The following is a 20,116-nucleotide window of genomic DNA, read 5'->3' on the forward strand; positions in this document are numbered from 1 at the left end:
GCAGGATGATGATATTTTTTGAGACTGCTGAAACGCTTTCAAGGAACAGTACAGCATTAGGAACACAAACCTGCATTCCTATTACAGAGCCTTGGTCTCTAGTAGATAGATGTGACTTTCCACCTCCTTTTTTAAATAAGATTTAAAAACAAAAATCAAGATTGTTTTTAACTTACCTCTCCCTTAGCACTGCTGATCGCTCCATGACGGCCTCAACCAGGGGTGCCAAAAGGTAGATCCCTAGATGCTGTGGAACTCCAACTCCCATGATGCTTTGCCTGCCTTTAGAATTAAAAAGTATCATGGAAGTTGGAGTTTTAAAACATCTGGGGAATCTACCTTTTGGGCACCCCTGGTATAAACCAATACTCCTCACAGAGCTGCTTCTTTTTCCTCAGGGTTCCCCGTACAAAGCATTGTGTTCAGTGCTTTCTTATAGGCTTCCGTATCACGTGTTTTACTCAGTCAGTGCAGGGGTAGTGCCTCTAGTGGCTGACAGGAAGACAGCCATTAGAGGTGGACTCAACCATGCAATGTAAACGTAGCAGTTTCAAAAACACAACAAAACAGAAAAAAACATTTACATTGCAGGATTACAAGGACAGGGACACTGCACCCACCCCACTTCATTGAGATTAAATGGCGTGGGAGACTTTAGTGTCCCTTTAATGTTTAACTGCATGTCCCCACAGCTTATGTTATAAAATAATCGATTTCAACAAATATCAGCACTTTTATAAATGCCTTTAGTAACACTTTTGTGTTGTCAAGCAGACAGTTGGTGTTTCCTGCCTGACTTGCTTTGAGTGCTTTTCTATGAGAAGCATTGTTAGCGGGTCATGGCAATTGCCGTGCATGCGCTGTGTCCCCCAATGCTCCTCTGTCCAATTGGACACAAGTCCTTAGTATGATTTCACAGAGACGAGACTCCCGGCTCTGGAATAAAGGTGAGTTTTATAGCTTTCATTCCAAAAGGAGAGACCCAGTAACCTAAACAGATTAAGGAACACTCCAATTTAAAAAAAAATACAAATAAATAAGAAGAAAGAAAAAAATAACTTAGCTCAGACAAATTATTAACTCCTTTTGTGCTTCACTTCTTGCTCTATGTCCTAGATGTTTTGGACTACATCTCCACAATGCATCTCCCTTGGGGGCATACAATAGCCCTCTTTGGTCACCACTTATCTGTTAAGACCTCATGCATTCTGAAAGTCTGAAACTGTCCCACAGGGCATTTTTATAGATGCCTAGCACTTGCACATTATTTTGGTAGTTGTGAATCTGCCCTTGCTGTTGATTAACTGCACGTTTTTGGTTGGATAAACTGTGCTTCTGACCAAAGAGGACTTAAAGATGGCTGCCTCCACAGTACAGGGATAACCACTTAAAAGATGCATTAAAATATATAAACTCGTAGCTGTGTTACAAAACAACACACACACAGGCTATAAGTACATGCAATGATTATTTTCAGTAATACACAATAATAAGTTTCCCTTTAAAATGTTTTGGGTATAAACTGGAGCATGCAGATCCAGTAGTGGCCACAGGAGGTGGATTCCAGAAAATAGGTTGTTACCATGCACCCCATCCTGAGATTCCAATTGCCTGGATAACCGAAAGAACAAACTGAATCCCGCACACAAAGAAAAAATTCATGAAGTTGAAGGAGCTGTCCGACCTAAAGGGTGAAGAAAAATACATAAAATAACAGGTTACTGGTCATTATGAGGACAATGGTCTTGTTCCCACCATATATGCATCACCATTGCTCTGAAAATGCACTTACCTGAAGGCTTTATATGCTGGACGGAACCAGCAAACATATCCGCATGGACTAAAGAGCACCAGCCAAAGGATCGAAAAGCCAAAATTGACTCCATTGCCTCCACCAATCCACCAAGCCAGGCAGGCAACTACATTCACGGCAAGGGTTAGGCAATAAACTGGGGAGATTACAGAAGGTCTGATGAACATTTCTAATGGAGTATAGCACACATTCAGAATACGTACTAGCAAAACTTCCCAATATTTATTCAAGTGTGTGTTTGGCAAAATCTACACTACCGATGATATAAAAATGCCTCGGGCTCCTGATAACCTGCACAATTCTATACCATTTAAATGAAAACATTGGAGTCAAATGTTCCTAAATTCAGGGCTCATAAATTTCCACTCCCCCACTAGCCACTTGTAAGTGAAAATTCAGTCCCGGCAAGCGGAAATATAACCTTTGTTGCTGTGCCAACGATCCTCTAGGCCAGTGGTAGGCCACCTTTAGCAGTCCAGACACTGTGGAGTACATCTCCCATGATGCATTGCTAACATTATGGTTGTGAGAGCATTATGGAAGATGTAATCAAAAACATTTGGAGTGACGAAGGTTGCCTACAACTGCTCTAGGCTTCAGTGGCAAGTCTCAGACTAGTCAATTAACGAAGGACTATAAATTGATAGCCCTGCTAAGGCAATGGTTAGCAATCTGTGACTCACCTGCAGAGGTGTAACCACAATGTAACTGTTGAGGTAGGCACCTCAAAACAAGAGATAGATGAATTTCTACAGTAACAGCAGGCTAAGCTATAATTTTATTATCTTACTCTTGCTTTCTACCTCGGGTGGAGTTATTGTCAGGACTTTGAATGAGGAAGTGTTGGCCCTCCCCCAAACAACTAACACATAGTAGAACTTGGGAGACATAACTTATAAGAAGACACCTTGCAAGTATAGATAGACCTGCCTAAAAACAGTAGGATTATATATTATATATTATATATATATATATATATATATATATATATATATATATATATATATATAAAAAAAATAAAAAAAATAAAAAAAAAGCACAAAAAGTGACAAATATTAATCACCCATTTTAATTTACTAGGCTAGCAAAACTTAAAGGGACACTATAGTCACCAGAACCACTACAATTTAATGTAAGTGGTTGTGGTGTCTACTGCATGTCCCTGAAGCTTTTAGCACTGTAAACACTTACATTGCTGCCCAGTAACACCTCTAGGTGCAGTCACTGAGACAGCTACTAGAGGTGCTTCCTTTGTCAGTGCTGCACTGTGTGGAGATGCTGAACGCTCCCCATAGAGACGCATTGATTCAATGCATCTCAATGCAAATTGTCACAACGTGGTGTTTTACCGTGCATGTGCAATAGCCTCCCAAGATTGGCTGAGCTCATCTATACTGATTATCTCAGCCATGGAGGTGGGGCCAATTGCAGTGAGATCTGCACGGCGGTGAAGAAATGGTTAGTAAAACCACAATTTCGCTCCACAGAGAGGGGGGCGGACATCTAAACAGGTAGTTTAGCACCATCCTGCTAGGAACACATGTTTGTCATGTTAAAGGAATACTATAATTTTAGGAATACAAGCATCTGCCTCTAAATCAACCTAATGTGATACTCCAAGCACCATAACCACTACAGTTCCCCGTAATGGTTACCAATGCCTAGCACCAGTTCCACATGCAAGGATTTGCAGTGTACTGTGGTGGAATCTCAGTAAAAATAAATTTACTAGGCCAAGATTGCCATGTGGCATATGTGTAAATGTTGTATCAGTTAGTTAGTTACACGTAGCTAAGATACAATCAACACTGTATTGAGCAAATGCAGGAATGCAGAAACTGAAAACACTTCCCCTCCTCCATTGTTCTGGGTGAGCCATGTGGTCTAACAGGTAAGGGAAGTTAGGCTTTGTTCAGCTGATTGTGTAAAGAGTATATGTGGGTTGAGTTAACTATAGGAGGAGCTATATGTCTATATCATGCATTTACACAGTCAGTTCTGGGCTCAGATCTTGCTGTATTTTGGTGACATTAGTCCCTCTGAGCCCCGGTCGGTGAATCGAATAAAGAATCTCTTCCTTCCTGAAGAAACCTGTGTCCATCTCTCTGTGCTTGGCTTCCGTCAGTTTCTCCGGTAACATTTGGTGCATTGGGCCGTGAAGCTCATCGTTCAACGGTAGCTGAGAGGCAGAGGCGTGAGACGGTCTATCTTTGCCCACGTTCTCTACGGCTGCACCCCTGAACTTCTGCGTGGACCTCCCTTCGTCTCGGCGCCACTGGTCTGTTGTCCAGGAGATCATCGGCCTCTACGTAGTAAGTGCTGGGGTGTCCCCGTCAATGAGTGTGAACCCAGGTTCAGGAACGAGGAGGTAAGACGACTGCTGTTTTAGACGGCGGACCCACTAGGGGTATACCGGTTGTGCGGTAGGCCCATAAGGGGTTTGAATTGTGTATGGAATCTGCCCCCTCTGTCGGAGGGAAGGAGCGAAGGCGCACCGCTCAATCGAACGCTCTTTAGTAAGACCGTTTGATTTGGTTAGTCAGGCGGGGTTCTGGTGTAAATAGCCCTAGCCGGACACCGGTGTCTTGTCTAGACTAGCGTTCTAGGGTGTATATTTTGTTCGCTAGGTCGGAGGGACCGGGAGACTAAGCGGCGTCTGTGTAAATTCGGTTCGCTAGCTCTCAACCTATCTTGGCTAAGTGGGAAGGCGTGTAAATTTGGAACCCACTAGATTTTTGATAGAGTAATCGACTAAGAGGTGTCTGTGTAAATTCGGTCCTCTAGCTCGCTATATGTGGTGCTTGGGCAGTGTGGCTAACCAAAACGGATGTAGATAGTTTTAGGTAGTCCATCAAGGTACTGGCCAATAGATTAGTTGGGAATTGTATATGTGATAAAGATTGTTTAGTAACGTGTATATCTTGCTAGATAGCGTGAGCTCTGCCGTCTAGCGAGAGTGTTAATAGTGTGTTGCTGTATTATAGTGCACGGTACCATAACCCTGTATATTTACTGACACTGTATATAAGTACTAATAATTGTCGTCTATTGCATGTCTAACACCATAACCACTAATAATTGTATTGTGACCTTAAATTGTACTTTGACCTATGCTAACCGTACTATAACTACTGTTTGTAAAGACGATGTTACTGGGGTATGTTATAGACGGGTAATTCAGATATAGGGAATTATAGCGTCGGTGACTGTATAGTTTCGCCAAAGGGCACAGTATTAGTTATTTACTGACTGGTGTAACAGCTGTGTGTGTACGGGAATTCCCTGTATGTTTTGTTGTATGAGTTTGACCTAGTAACTGTACCACATGGTGCTGTTGCCAGGGAAACGAGTGTGACTGTTAGAGGTGTGTTTGTTGTGTTTCTTTGAATAAGACGCTCCGTTGCTAAGTATGGCAGCGCCGGAATTTAAAGATTGTTGATCCTTTAGAATGTATGCTAAATAACTTTAATGTGTGTGATTTTGGGGACTACCTTATGTAGTAGAGAATGACCAGTTTTTGACTGTTAACACAGTTTGTGTTACTAGATGGTTACTAAAAAACTGGTTTGTCCATCCTCAATGGAATCTGACCCATCTGACCATCCCTCAACTAAATTCTTTATCAAAAACTGGTGCAGCTGGTATGTCCCCCTGTGCTCTAATTGTCTCTGGCTCTCAGATGCCTGTCCCCTCCTATTTTTGTGCCTACCTACCCCCCCAACTGGTTCTTTGTATTCAGTTTTATTATTAGCAGTCAAAATTGTGAGGAGAATTCTTAATAACAGTAACTGAATCCACTGAAATCAGATAATTCTCAGCAATTACAAAACACCATAACCACTGATAATACCATAACCACTGAAAACACCATAACCACTGAAAACACCATAACCACTGAAAACACCATAACCACTGATAATATCATAACCACTGAAAACACCATAACCGCTGAAAACACCATTACCGCTGATAATACCATAACCACTGATAAGACCATAATCACTGAAAACACCATAACCACTGACATAACACTATAATTACTGAGCCTTGTGTGCCTTTAGTAACAGTAAATTAGTTTTGAAATACAACTGGATGAAATGGTCAATGGTATAGGACGCTGGAATACACTTTTACAATTTTTGGTTACTGGTCAGGCTCCTCCTAGCCCTGTCGAAACATTTTGTTAACCAAGTTACTGACCAGTAAAATTAATTTATCCATTTCCACCTACCTCACCACTCCCCGACCGGAACCTATGACTAAACAACCCTATCTAAGTCCCACCCTAACCTGACAAATGACCGGTGCCCTCCAACTTTGACATTTACAAATGCCACTGCAGCTTACCCCTGGTCCCCCACACATTGATATTAATGGTCAATTACAGTTGGCAGACCCTGTATTTGTTTATGTCCCGTTCACCATGACTGATCTGTTTAATTGGAAGACCCACAATTCCTTTACGAAAGCAGACGAGTCACCTAGTGCTTTCTATGAGAGATTGCTGGAGTCATATAGATTATATACTCCTTTTAATCCAGAGGCCCCTGAGAACTCTCGAATGAACAACTCAGCATTTGTCAGCCAGACCCAAGGTGATATCAAAAGAAAATTGCTAAAGTTAAAGGGATTTGTACGAATGTCCATATCACAGTTAATGGAAATTGCAAGTCAGGTGTATATGAACAGGGAGGTGAATAGAGGAGTTGAGAATAGGCTGAGTAAGGGAGGAAGTAGGAATCACTGTGTGTATTGTAGAGAGGAAGGATATTGGAAAAGTGACTGCCCACAGAGGGAATATAAAGCAAGTTATAGATAAGACAAGAGAGAAGGTTACGAGATGGTTACAGAGGTGGCTATAGAGAAAGTCTTGGAGGGAATGACAGTAGTAACAGAGGAGGTGTTCAGGGAAGTAGATACTATTCCCCTACCCAGAGATTAAGGGATAGAGATTTTGTCGGTCTGGCTGACACTGTCATGGAAGACTATTGATACCGACTGGGCTCCATCCCCCTTTAGCCGAGTGCAGCCTATGGTCGATGTATCAATAGAGGGAAAGAGGAGCTCTTTCATGATTGACACTGGTGCTGAGTACTCTGTGGTAACTAACCTAGTTGCTCCTCCTTCAGGAAGACTATAATTATGATAGGAGCTACTGGGAAAAGCGCTGCTAGACCAATTCTCAGGAGTCATACTTGTATTCTAGGAGGCCATTTGGTTAAGCACCAGTTCCTGTATATGCTGGAGTGTCCAGTTCAGCTTCTAGGACGAGATCTATTATTAAAGCTTCAAGCCCAGATAACTTTTAAACCCAACGGATCAACGTCTCTGAAGTTTAATAGATCACCAGGCATAATATCAGTATCGGTGCAAAGGGAAGAAGAAAGGCACTTCTACTCTATAATAAAAAATACAGACCCTAAGAGTGATGAATCCTTACTTGACATTTCAAGAATATGAACAGAGAATAATCCTCCAGGACTTGCTCGCAATATTCCACCAATACACATTGAATTAAAGCTTGGAGCGTATCCTGTTAGCCTTAGTTAGTACCATATATTATAGAGGGCTAAGGAAAATATACAAACCTATGTGGATAAGTGTGTAAAGTACCTGTGAATATTTATCCACCTGTTCATTCTTACCATCCAGGGGATCAAGTGTGGATAAAAGAATGGAACACTGTTCCATTAGGTTCCAAGTGGAGAGGTCCCTATGTTGTTCTTTTATCTACCCCAACAGTTGTAAAGGTTGTAGAAGTGACTCCGTGGATTCATCACTCTAGGGTAAAAAAACCAGCGGCAGATTCCTGACAAGCTACCATAGATCCAGAGAATCCTTGCAAGATCCAGTTGAAGCGTGTGACCGAGTTGGATTAAAAGTGGTTTTTGCGAAGATAATATTGTTAAAAGGGAACATCAACAAAGATCTACAAGTGAGTGTTTTTGACGGCCATAATAACGCCTGTCCGCTCACCAACGTGTTATTAAAAGCCAGGAAAGTCTCGAAGGGACCCCTGTGAAGACGAGCAGAACTCCATTCCCTGCAGCCCTTACATCCTGGAAGCTGAGGTGCCATCGCACGGACGAAGACTGAGGATGAAGACGTCGAAAGAAGTGCTTTTGATAATGTATATTTTTGTGTCTTTTTATATTCAGGAAGGTAGAGGTACCGACACTCCTAGCTGTGAGGTTTGCATTAAGACTACTAAGACAGGTAATCATATTTCCCAGACCCTAATTTGGCATTCACAATATGAGTGTAAAGGTGATGTGTCTAGGTGTATATATCTAGGTATAGAATATAGTGTATGCCATTTAGGAGTAGGAGAACCTAAGTGCTTCAATCCGGAGTATCAACCCCGTACAATTTGGTTGACCCTCAGGAATGGAGATCCACAGGGGACCTTAATAAATAAAACTGTATTAGAAACCATACATTCTTCGGGTGTTCTGCTATTTGATGCATGTAAAGCAATATCAAGTGGTAGAAAGCCGTGGAATGTATGTGGGGATCTTAAGTGGGAGAGAACGTATGGGTCTAATGATAAATATATTTGTCCCAGTAGTAAGAACAAGTACTTAAGTCCAAAATGCCCAGATAGGGAATATAACTTTTGCCCATATTAGTCTCGTGTGGGGTGGGCAACTTGGGGACAGACAGTAGATAAGGATATGATTGTTACTAAGTTGCCTACAAAGCCATATTGTAAGTCTAGGGAATACAACCCAATCCATATACTCATAAATAATCCTGAACAATTTTTAGATTTGGTTCGGTAACTTATTTGGGTTCCAAATATATGGGACGGGTTTAGATCCTGGGACAATATTATTTATAGGGATAGAGACCGATACCGTAGCATCCCAAACTCATCAGGTTTTCCATTCTTTTTATGAAGAGATGAGTGTAGAAAATAAGATCCCCCATAACGCTAAAAACGTATTTATAGATCTAGCCGAAAACATTGATGGTAGTCTTAATGTCACCAACTGCTATGTGTGTGGAGGTACTAACATGGGAGACCAATGGCCCTGGGAAGCAAAGGAGGTAATGTATTCCGGTTCTGAGACAATTGAACAGTTAATATCTTCTCAAACTGATTATCAAGTGAGTGTTAGAGGTAAATCTGAGTGGAGATTAAAGACCTCCATCATAGGTTATGTTTGCATAGCAAGGAAAGGAATGATGTATAATACTTCTGTAGGAGAATTAACTTGTCTAGGGCAAAAAGCTTATGATGATGATACGAAGAATACAACTTGGTGGTCGGCTTCAAATGTCTCAGAACCATCTAACCCGTTTGCTAGATACGCCAATTTAAAGGATGTGTGGTTTGACCTATCCATCACATCTACCTGGAGAGCCCCAGCAAATTTGTACTGGATCTGTGGTAAGAAAGCCTATTCGGAGTTGCCACAGGACTGGGAAGGGGCATGTGTATTAGGTATGCTCAAACCATCCTTCTTCTTGTTGCCAATTGAAACAGGAGAGACCTTGAGAGTTAAAGTGTATGATGTGAATCATAAAAAGAAGCTAGCATCCTTGAATGTAGGTAGCTGGGAAGATAATGAGTGGCACTGGCTACCTTAGCGCGCTTCATTGCCAATAGGAGGGATGTAATATGTGAGGGAACTGGTTAACAGCCAAACTGTATGCCCATGAAGTGTTATTGTATTCTAATACAGGGATTCAAGCCTAATTTTACCATCAGGCAATTATGGATTCCTCTGTAAAGCACATAGCCTTCTTACCAAGTAAACCAGTTGGGCTGGTGATAAAGTCCTCCATTCACTTCCAGTGCAAATAGAAGGAGGTGTATGTGGAAAGTTCAATCTCAGCAACTGTTGTCTGCACATAGATGATGAAGGGCAGGCAGTGGCTGATCTCACAAGCCACATGGCTAAACTGACGCATGTACCGACTTAAGCCTGGAACAGGTACAATTCTAGTAGTTGGTTTGGAAGTAGGTACGAGCAGCTTGGAGGGATCAAGACATTGGTAGGAGGAGTCATGTTGATTATAGTGTGTCTCTTTCTACCATGTTTGGTTCCATTGGTAATTAGGTCCATACAGAGTGTCATAGAGAGCACGACAGAAAGGAAACCAGCTGCGCATGTAATGGCTGTTTGCAAGTATGAACCCTTAGCCCAGAGAGAATCAGAATGAGGAGTGCTAAAGGAATTTGTAAGGATGCTAAGATGCTTACGAGGTCTGTTCTGATTCATGGCAACCTGAGGTGTAAGCAAACTATGGTTAAGTGATGCATCTGGAATTGTGAAATATCAGAAGCATCAAAGGGGGGAATGTGGTGGAATCTCAGTAAAAATAAATTTACTAGGCCAAGATTGCCATGTGGCATATGTGTAAATGTTGTATCAGTTAGTTAGTTACACGTAGCTAAGATACAATCAACACTGTATTGAGCAAATGCAGGAATGCAGAAACTGAAAACACTTCCCCTCCTCCATTGTTCTGGGTGAGCCATGTGGTCTAACAGGTAAGGGAAGTTAGGCTTTGTTCAGCTGATTGTGTAAAGAGTATATGTGGGTTGAGTTAACTATAGGAGGAGCTATATGTCTATATCATGCATTTACACAGTCAGTTCTGGGCTCAGATCTTGCTGTATTTTGGTGACATTAGTCCCTCTGAGCCCCGGTCGGTGAATCGAATAAAGAATCTCTTCCTTCCTGAAGAAACCTGTGTCCATCTCTCTGTGCTTGGCTTCCGTCAGTTTCTCCGGTAACAGTACGATGTCAGCATTTGTGGGTGTATGCATGGCAGTCATCTTGGAGACGTAACAAGCTTAAAGGTACACTATAGGTTCAGGAACACAAACATATGTAGCCCCCCGGACCCAGTATTGCCCATGTAAATATAGCAAAATCTTACCTTTATTGCAGTCTGCTGCTGCTGGCTCTGCCCCTGATCTGCCTGCTGGGCTGACATCATCAGAAGTGATTCTCTGAGTCAATCACAATGCTTTCACATAGGAAAGCATTGGATTCGTTGAGCTTGTCAAATAGGCAGATCAGGGGCAGAGCCAGCATCTATGATCTGCCTATAATCTCTATAAGGAAAATTCAGTGTCTCCATGCAGAGGGTGGAGACACTGAATGGCAGTGCTGCTTCCTGTGCAGCACTGCCCCAGGAAGCACCTCTAGCAGCCTTCTGAGGAGTGGCCAGTGGAGGTATCCATAGGCTGTAATGTAAAAGCTTGAAGAACTGATTAAATACAATAAGCTGTAGTTGTTCCTATAAGAAGATTTTTAATTTACTCATTTGCTGGCAGTGTTACAGTCACAATGTACAGATCTGATTTACATTATCGAAAGGAAATCAGCCATGACAACAAGCTTAAAAAAACAGATTTTATTCTCAGCAGCTGAAAGCATTTTGTACAATATAGACTGCAAAAATATATCTGATCATGTTATCTAATACATTGCGTTCCGCCGAGGCAGATCTGGAAGACTTTGATCATAAGATATACAGATTTTTAACATCTAAGTTTCTCACAGAATTTTAAATCTAATTGGACTTGTTGCAAGCCAACATGTGAATGACTGAACATTATAAAGAATGTGTTTGTTCAATTGTCAGGGTACGATTTATGTAAATATCCAAAAAGTGAGTTCAATCATAGTGTAATGATATATTAAATGTATAATATAATTGCATTTCCACATCAAAGGCATTTGCCTAAATGTAGGGTTTTGTTTGCCTTTATTCTAAACTGATCTTAAAGTTGACACACCACTTTTAACTTCATTATTATTAGCATTTATATAGTGCCGACATATTCTGCAGGGCTGTACAATTATAGAATGGGAAAATTTGACAAATAATTGACATAGAGGCTATAACAGGGACAGGAGGCAAAGGAAGCCCAGCTCAAACAAGCTTTCAATCTATAACTTATAAGCTATTTAGAGAACAGAGGGGATAGGGGGAGCCATATATCTGATTGGTACACAGATGAAGGGGGGTAACCCCAAATGGAAACAATATACGTTGAGGGAAAGTAGTGTACCAAGGAAGGGGCTGGGATAAGTGTCAAATACAGAAAAAAAAACTTAATAGATCCAGACAAGAAAAAAATAAAAATAATATATATATATTAAGAAAACCTTATTAATTGTAAAAACGATTAAAATTGCCCAAAGGCAAATACAATGGTACTGGTGTACTGTGAACAAACCAAAAGTGAAAATAATTATGCAAATAGAAAAATCTAAATTAAAAATAAAGAATATGTATACGACTGGTTAAAATGATTGCTCTATACGTGGTATTAATAAATCCTATCGTACTACCTATTGCGGGATCAAGGTAAAGAGTATCACCAACGTAGAGGGTATAAATCCATGTACACGTCTGTGCCAAGATTAATTACAAAAATATCTCAGTAGGGTGATACAGAAAGGGAACAGCCCTTAATACCAGGATCGGCACCAAACAGATATTCTGGTGTAACGTATAGCAGGATAATATCCAGCTAAATAATAACAGTTAGTATAACTCCCACCAATAGCAAACATAAGCTCCCTGCCTATAACTGTTAGAATAGATACTGGAGCGTGGTGTATAACAAGGTAATGTACGGCTAGATACGGACATAGAATCCAACTCCCATCAATGGCAGGCGTTAGCATAAGGATGAGACTAGCTGCTTATTACTATGAGGAAATTGGAACCAAACATATCTAAATAGAAGATAGTAATGGATGTGATAATAAAGGAAGCCTTCCAATGATATATGGAGAAGGTGGCTATAGTGTGCCTTTAATGCGGTCTAGATTTTCTTGAAGTCACATACCTATCTTTAAAATGTGGTTTATTACCGCAACTTTGTTATTGCCTTGTGTAAACTTATTACCACACTAAAACGCACATATGGCAAAAAAAATAAATAAAAATTGTGTAAGCCAAACTATTAAACATTTTTTTTCTGTTCTTAGAGTGTCTCTTACACTTGTTTTCGGTCACGAGCAGGGCATAAAAATGGTAATACCGGCTTCTTTAAGATTCCCACATGCCACCGTGCAGTAGGCATTACATTTACGTGGGGAATGCACAGATTAGTGGTTTAGAGTCATGTTTAACAAGGACACATATTAAGGGAACACTATAGTCACCTAAACAACTTTAGCTTAATGAAGCTATTCTTGTGTATAGATCATGCTTCTCAGGTTTCACTTCGCAATTAACTGCCATGTAGGATTTAAATCACTTTGTTTCTGTTTATGCAGCCCTTGCCACACCTCCCCTGGCTCTGATTGACACAGCCTGCATGAAACACTGGTTTCACTTTCAATCAGATGTAATTTACCTTAAACAATTTTATCTCTTGCTCTGAAAATTGAAATTTATTCACATTCAGGAGACTCTTGCAGGGTCTAGCAAGCTATTAATATAGCGGGGGATAAGAAAATCTAAATTAAATAGAACTTACAATAAAGGAAGGATAAACATTAGATGACTCTTTACAGGAAGGGTTTAGGAAGGCTGTGCAAGTCACATGCAGGGAGGTGTGACTAGGGTTAATAAACAAATTGATTTAAATCCTAAATGGCAGATAATTGAGCATTGAGACTGCAGAGGCATGATCTATACACCAAAACCGTTTCATTAAGCTAAAGTTGTTTTGGTGACTATAGTGTATCTTTAATATTTTGACCAAATGTTGAAAACCACCAAACGTTTTCCCAGTGTCATGAAGGCTAAAACTGCAATTGTGCTGCTACAGAAAACAACCTACTGAATGCAGTAGGCTGTGGGCCTGACAAACTTAGCAGAGGATTTTTAAAAAGATTGAGGAATCACCAATCAAATGCGCCTGCTGGTTCCACTTGTTTCCATGGTCACTGCCCCACTTTTAGCACTTTAGACCATTTTTTAAAGTGATAAAACCTTAATAAGCCTAAGCAACCTTTGACATTCTAGATATTGTGGACTGCATCTCCCCTGATGCTCTCAGTTATCATGTTAGCAAAGCATTATGGGAGATTTAGTCCACAATATATAGAGAGTGTCAAAGGTTGCCTACCATGACTATATAAAGGCTACCAATATTAAAACCAGTATTCAATGTAATGTCACTTTTGATTGGTTTAAATACATATTGATTTAGCATTCGCTTTGAAAAAAAAGTGTTTATTTTTTTTTTTAGTTCCTTAAAAATAATTTACCAAAATAATTAAATAAGTGAACTCACATAGCCACAGATGATAAATCCTTCGCACCAGAGTCCTATGCTCGTCAGGGATCTCTTCCTCAAAATTCTGATAGAAACAGGGTCGCAGGCGGGTGAACTTAGGCAGGGGTGGAAAGTTATTGGCACGCTCTAGAGGTAGGAGAACTCGAGTACGTTAGGGACCAGAATCAATGAAAATAAAATTAAGCATTCATAATCTGGAAACTTTTCTCTAGAACAGGCATAGGCAACCTTCGGCTCTGCAGATGTTTTGGACTACAGCTCCCATGATGCTTTGCCAGCATTATGTGTGTAAGAGCATTATGGGGGATGTAGTCCACAACATCTGGAGAGCCGAAGGTTGCCTATCCCTGCTCTAGAAGAACCGGCAGCACTACTATTATTCAATATTACATTTCCCAACCTGAATTTCAATAGGAAATATTTTTTTTTTATCAGTAATGCATGCTTTAAAATATATACAATTTTAGGAAGCCATTTCACAGCACAATTAGGAACCCCTTGGCTCCCAATAGGAGTTTAGAAATGTGTACATGTATTGACCACCATTTTAGATCACACAATTTAAAAACGTCTGCCACTTTCCAGTAGTTCATAAAGATATTTTTTGTATTTATGAAATATTGAGACGGTCTGTTTTGCAGTTTCATTTAAATTCCCTACACAATCAGCAAATATCACAGGACAAATTTGTGACAACTTTATCTTACAGGCAATGTCAAGGCTGAGAGAACTGGAAGCTGGAAGCTCAGTCTTTCGTCAAGTTTCTTAATTTTCTAGCAGATGTGTGTAGAGGTGGAATCTGTTTCTGTATTGTGAGAGATCATCTATGGAGACTATTCCATTGGCCTGTTTTGTACTGTTGCACACATTTACAGTTACAGTGATGCTCCATATATATTAAAGACTGAACGCAGAAGAAAATGGAGGCATCCATAGCGGAGAGCTACGGTTAAGTATGTGGTCCCTTAGCTTCGTTGAGGCTGCCGCACATCAAGCAGGTATGTTACTTTAGGACAAGGGTGCCCAAAAGGTAGATTCCCAGATGATGCTTTGCATGCCTTTAGAATGCTTTCAAAATGAGAACGTATCGTGAAATTTGTAGTTCTAAACCATCTAGAGATCAACCTTTTGGGCACCTCTGCTTTAGGAGGTCTTTGCAAAATATATATGTAGTGAAAATCCAGAAGTATCTTGGAAGGAACAGTTTCCAAATGATGACATCAACATTCAAAACCAGCTATACCAGAGATAGACAATTCAATCTGCACCCCTGAAACGACTAGTTTGTCTAAAGAAATATCATTTCCGTAGGTCTCTCCCATACGGTGCTTATTTGGGAAAGTGGTGGACAGCAAAATCAGTAAGGCCTGCAGGTTCAGCAAAAAGTTCATGGTCTAGAACAGGGGTTCGCAATCATCGGCATTCCAGATGTTGTGCATTACAAATATATCACTTGAATAGAAATAAAAAAAATATTTAAGTAGGAGAATGGAAAGAGAACAACATACCCTATACTTTAGGTGACCCAAGCAGATAACTGGAGACAGTATACATTTTCTTAAAATAGCCGCATAACAAGGAAAATGTCAGCGAGTCTGCCTTACTAAAATATTTTAGGCGACTCACTACAACATCCACAAGCACACTAAAGACACTTAACGTAAAATTTCTTACAAATCGTGTTTGCTCAGATCTCTATACATTTACATTGTGCAAAGGAAAAGCCATTAAAACCCTGAATGCGACAGCCGCACGGAGAGGTCGCACACACTGAGAGCTCCGCACAATAGGGCTTCTAAATAAGCGACAAAGGCAACCCAAAGACCCGACACTTACAGCCCTCAACATCGCAATAGCGGAAGACACCCCTAGATCCTATACCAGTGGGGCTTCCAACCGTGATCGGTGGTTAAACCCGGACGAAGGCCTGTGGCCTACAAGAGGCCTAGTTGCAGTGCACAAGAGGGAGGCGGCCGATCCCTTAGCCTGCTACCGAGCACTTACCCGGGAGGATCAATCAGCAACCTCTCCCCCCCCAGCCGGTGGGGGTTATCCCGGCAACTTTCAACAGTAGCTAACTCGTGAAATGAGAAAAGCACACCGCAGCTGAGGACAAGCTTACCAGCCTCGCTGCCCGCGGGGAATCCGCACCGCCGAGGCCCGACCACGATGGAGGCTCAGCGGCAACCCGACCCAAGAGCCACACACACCACACCAATATCAGGGTCCCTGGAGGCTCTTGATTGGCTCTGTGGGAGCTTTTGGACTCTGCTATGTCATCAGGGATTCACCCACGATCAAGCAGTGAGAGCGGTGGCCCAGTGGATCCGCCCTGTGACCCGGCGCCGACACTATGGGGCCCAGCCACGAGCTCCCAGAGCACAGAAACACCAGCAACCACTAAGGCAAACGGGGAAGCTGCTCCAGACTAGGACCCGCCAGCGGGCCCGACATGCCTACCACCGGGCAGTCCCTGCAACCCTCGACCTACATGGCGCTGACCCACACTTGGGAAATCACAATGCCTACGGCGAAGCAGACCTGGATACAACGAGATCGCTTACTGGCGGGCGGGACAGAGAGCCCAGCCACAACCCATTGGAGGAGGAACCCCAAGGGGGCACCTACCCTGCTGCACAGGTAAACCCAGCACCCAAGAGACTCACACACAATGCCAGCGGCTCAGCAGAGCAGGCGTCAGCTGAACACAGATGTCTCTACAAACTGAGGCCTGGACACCTCCCCCAGGCACCGGAGACGGCTCCTAAGCAACAACACAGACTCTCAGTGCACCCGGTTATATTACCCTACTGACTCTCTCTGACTAATCCCCTCTACAACTTTCCACGCTGAGAAGGGCAATCTACACAGGACTCTCACATTCAGTATTGCTCTAACGTTTTGCTTGACGCAACTATTCCTAATCTCTGCTTGATATCAATATGCCTTCTCACACCCACTGGTTGTGTCCCTAGACAGCCTGCGTGTCTGGCAACCTACCACTAATACATGTTCCTCTATGAATATAAACTTAAGTGCAACAATTTTATAATATGCTTAATTAGTCACCACTAACCACAAGCATGTCAAGGCCATGTTTTACTACCTACTAAAATCTATAATCTACTGTTAGTTCCATAGCGTGTTTACCTCATGTTCCAGCATGTCTACCACATACTACCACATATAACTTGTTAATCTTATATTATACAAAAATGTGCTGTCTAATCTGCTGAAATTCGAAATGCAATGACTAAACTTGCAGCAGCTGTTGTAGCTCTGCACACTTGCTGTTAATCCGAGCACAAGTAAAATAAAGAATTAAAAAAAAAAAAAAAAACCCTGAATGCATTGTTCTCGAGCAAATAACATATATGTCTAATACGGAGCATTATATATCGTGAACAAGGTGTAGTTGACAGCTCAAAGGCAGTACGTAAAGGAAAAGCAAATATTCTTAGCTGTAACCTACTCTAACCCAAATTTACTCTGTATAAAACTTTTACTACGTTCGGACAGAGCATGAAGCAAGTTTAAAAGTACCCAAAATAGTTATTAAATACGAATTATTTTAAGTCAGAAACTAAGGCCTCGATTTAATATTGTTGAATAAGCTTTTCAAATGATTTAATATTTTTGGATAAACTTTTAAAATGATTTTTTGTCAACCCATTTAAATATATATATATATATATATATATATATATATGAAGGTAGAAACAGGAGCACTCACTTGGATTTTTCAAACGCGTATTAACAGTCTTAACACAAATCTACATATATATATATATATATATATATATATATAAAAAAAAAATCATATATCAACAAATATCGCAAAATGTGAATATCTAGTCATTCTAAATGTTTATCCAAAAATATTAACTCAATTGGAAAGCTTGCAAACTATATGAAACTGGGGCCTAAGTGACAAAGAAAACAACTAAGTTACCAGTTCGTTAACATTGTCTGGATTCCAAAGTGAATTTAACCCCTTAACCCCTTAAGGACCAAACTTCTGGAATAAAAGGGAATCATGACATGTCACACATGTCATGTGTCCTTAGCCAACATAGAACTTCTCCAAATCAGCTGTGCTACCAATTTGGCTAATATGGCCTTTAATTTGAAATTTGCTTTGGATTACCAACAATACTCATGTTTGTGAATAATAGGTTTATTATTGACTTCGAATAAGAATTTTTTTTTTTTTAATAGAATAGTTGAGAGATATTCTCCTTACCTGTCATTTTTGTGATTTGTCCCAATTAAAGGTAGTATCTGCAACTTTTGTACCTACAATGATAAAATCACAAGCAGTTAAGAATGTGTGTTTATAAGGTTCTATTTTATTAAGTCAATGCTACTCCTACTCACTACCAGTAAGTAAGAGAGCGTGCAGGCTCACATAACAGTAATTGTTCCTAGGAACTTTGGATTTACATAATCAGCATCTATTCAGCAGGATTCGCTCATGGTGTGCCTGCAGCCCTACACACAGCTGGGATCAGACAGCCATGCCACCTCACTGACAGCAACTGGTGGGCTATGAACTACACTACTGTGTGGGAAAAGCAAATAAATTAAATCCAAAAAAAAAAAAAAAAACAGTTTGTGAAAATGGGCGAAACCATTGCTGGCTGACATTGACTAAATGGAAAAAGTGCAGAGGATGTTGCTGCTTAGGAATGTAGAGGGAGGTGACAGTTACTGCATGTCAATGATTAGAACTGGATAGAATGCAAGTGGAACGTTGCTGATGCGATAATGTGAAACATTCTATATAGATCTGTATTGGAACGATTCGAATGGACTCTCACAGCTGCTCTGATAGAGGTTTCCAAATACAATATAGCACAAGACAAGTCACAGAAATTGATCAGATTGCAGAATCCACTGATCAATAGAATCAAACTATGCCTAAACAGGCAGCCATATCACCTGATGGCACACAGAGTACTGAGATGCCATGTACACATATACTGTCTGCACACACTATGTATACAAGGCTGCTGTCAGCTATTACTGGCCCTATTAAACAATGCATTCATTGCAACATGCCTCGCTCACCACTCGCTCCAGCGCAGCAAGTCGGCTCCCCCGCCCTCAGCGCAGTGCATCGTGGGAAGGAACCGCTGGGAGAAAGATACACAGATCGGGGCCACTGAACTACAACTCCCGGCATGCCGCGCGGTCCAGACATGTGACCTGCTTTGGTTTGAGAAAAAAAAAATGGGTTTTAAAATGGGTTTTGTTTTTTTTGTGTGTGTGTCATGTGATGCATTTATGACACCATCAAAGGGAGGTTTATGAAAAAGATTGTCTTAAGAGTGTCTTTTAGTGGGGGATTGCAAATCTGCTTCAATTAAAATTTGCAAAAGCGTACTTACTTAAAAATGTTATTCAATTTTCTCTAATTTAGTTTTAAGTTTAAGTATTTATTTATTAATTTTAAGTTTTATATTCTGCCATACAGTGTGTGAATGGGTTAACTGTCGATGTGCCATGCACATGCATGCATTCAGCACTGCAGGGGTGTAAATGCTGACTGTGCGTGGCTAAGGTATCATTCATAGTTGTCAAATGTAAAAAAAAAAATAGGGTTGCCACCTTTTTTGGAAAAAAATATAAGCCGTACTAATTTGCATAATTAATTATATATGTGTGACTTCACAGGATACTATGTCACCTGATGTTACGGTAGCGTCTCAAAGAGTTAGGTACATAAGATAAAAAAAACATTTGGAAAGGGAAAATAGACAAAGTACACTGACTGTGTGTGTAGCATTGAGTATATGTAGAAGTGTATATACGGTCTGAATGAGTGTGTCATTGTCTACATGCGTGTATAACAGTGTGCGCATACTCTTGTCTGAGTGTGTGTGTCAGTGCCTTTATCCTGTGACTGTGTGTGTGTGGGAATTTGTGTCTACTACTCTGTGTGCTTTTGTGTGTATAAAATGTGTGTCGATAAATTTGTTCTATTAATTTGCCTTCAATGGGGCAGAAGATCTGGTTTGATGAATCACGTTTTTTTTTTAGATCAGGTGGATTGCCAGGTGCGTGTGCGTCGTTTACTTAGG

The 20,116-nt window shown here is 40.8% G+C and overlaps 1 protein-coding gene across 1 annotated transcript in view; it reads right to left on the bottom strand.

Moving 5' to 3' along the window:
- The window catches only part of SCAMP4 (secretory carrier membrane protein 4), a 22,032-nt gene extending 2,814 nt beyond the window's left edge, over positions 1-19,218 (bottom strand). The window contains exons 1-5 of the mRNA XM_063453289.1: positions 19,104-19,218; positions 18,277-18,329; positions 14,031-14,159; positions 1,793-1,949; positions 1,583-1,684 (exon numbers count right to left, since the gene is read on the bottom strand). Coding sequence (XP_063309359.1) covers positions 1,583-1,684; positions 1,793-1,949; positions 14,031-14,159; positions 18,277-18,283 — 395 coding nt within the window. The 5' untranslated portion in view covers positions 18,284-18,329; positions 19,104-19,218. The remainder of the gene's footprint in view (positions 1-1,582; positions 1,685-1,792; positions 1,950-14,030; positions 14,160-18,276; positions 18,330-19,103) is intronic.
- Positions 19,219-20,116: the final 898 nt, after the last annotated feature.

The sequence above is a fragment of the Pelobates fuscus genome, chromosome 5 (genome assembly GCF_036172605.1).
Source record: "Pelobates fuscus isolate aPelFus1 chromosome 5, aPelFus1.pri, whole genome shotgun sequence".
NCBI classification, from domain to species: Eukaryota; Metazoa; Chordata; class Amphibia; order Anura; family Pelobatidae; genus Pelobates; species Pelobates fuscus.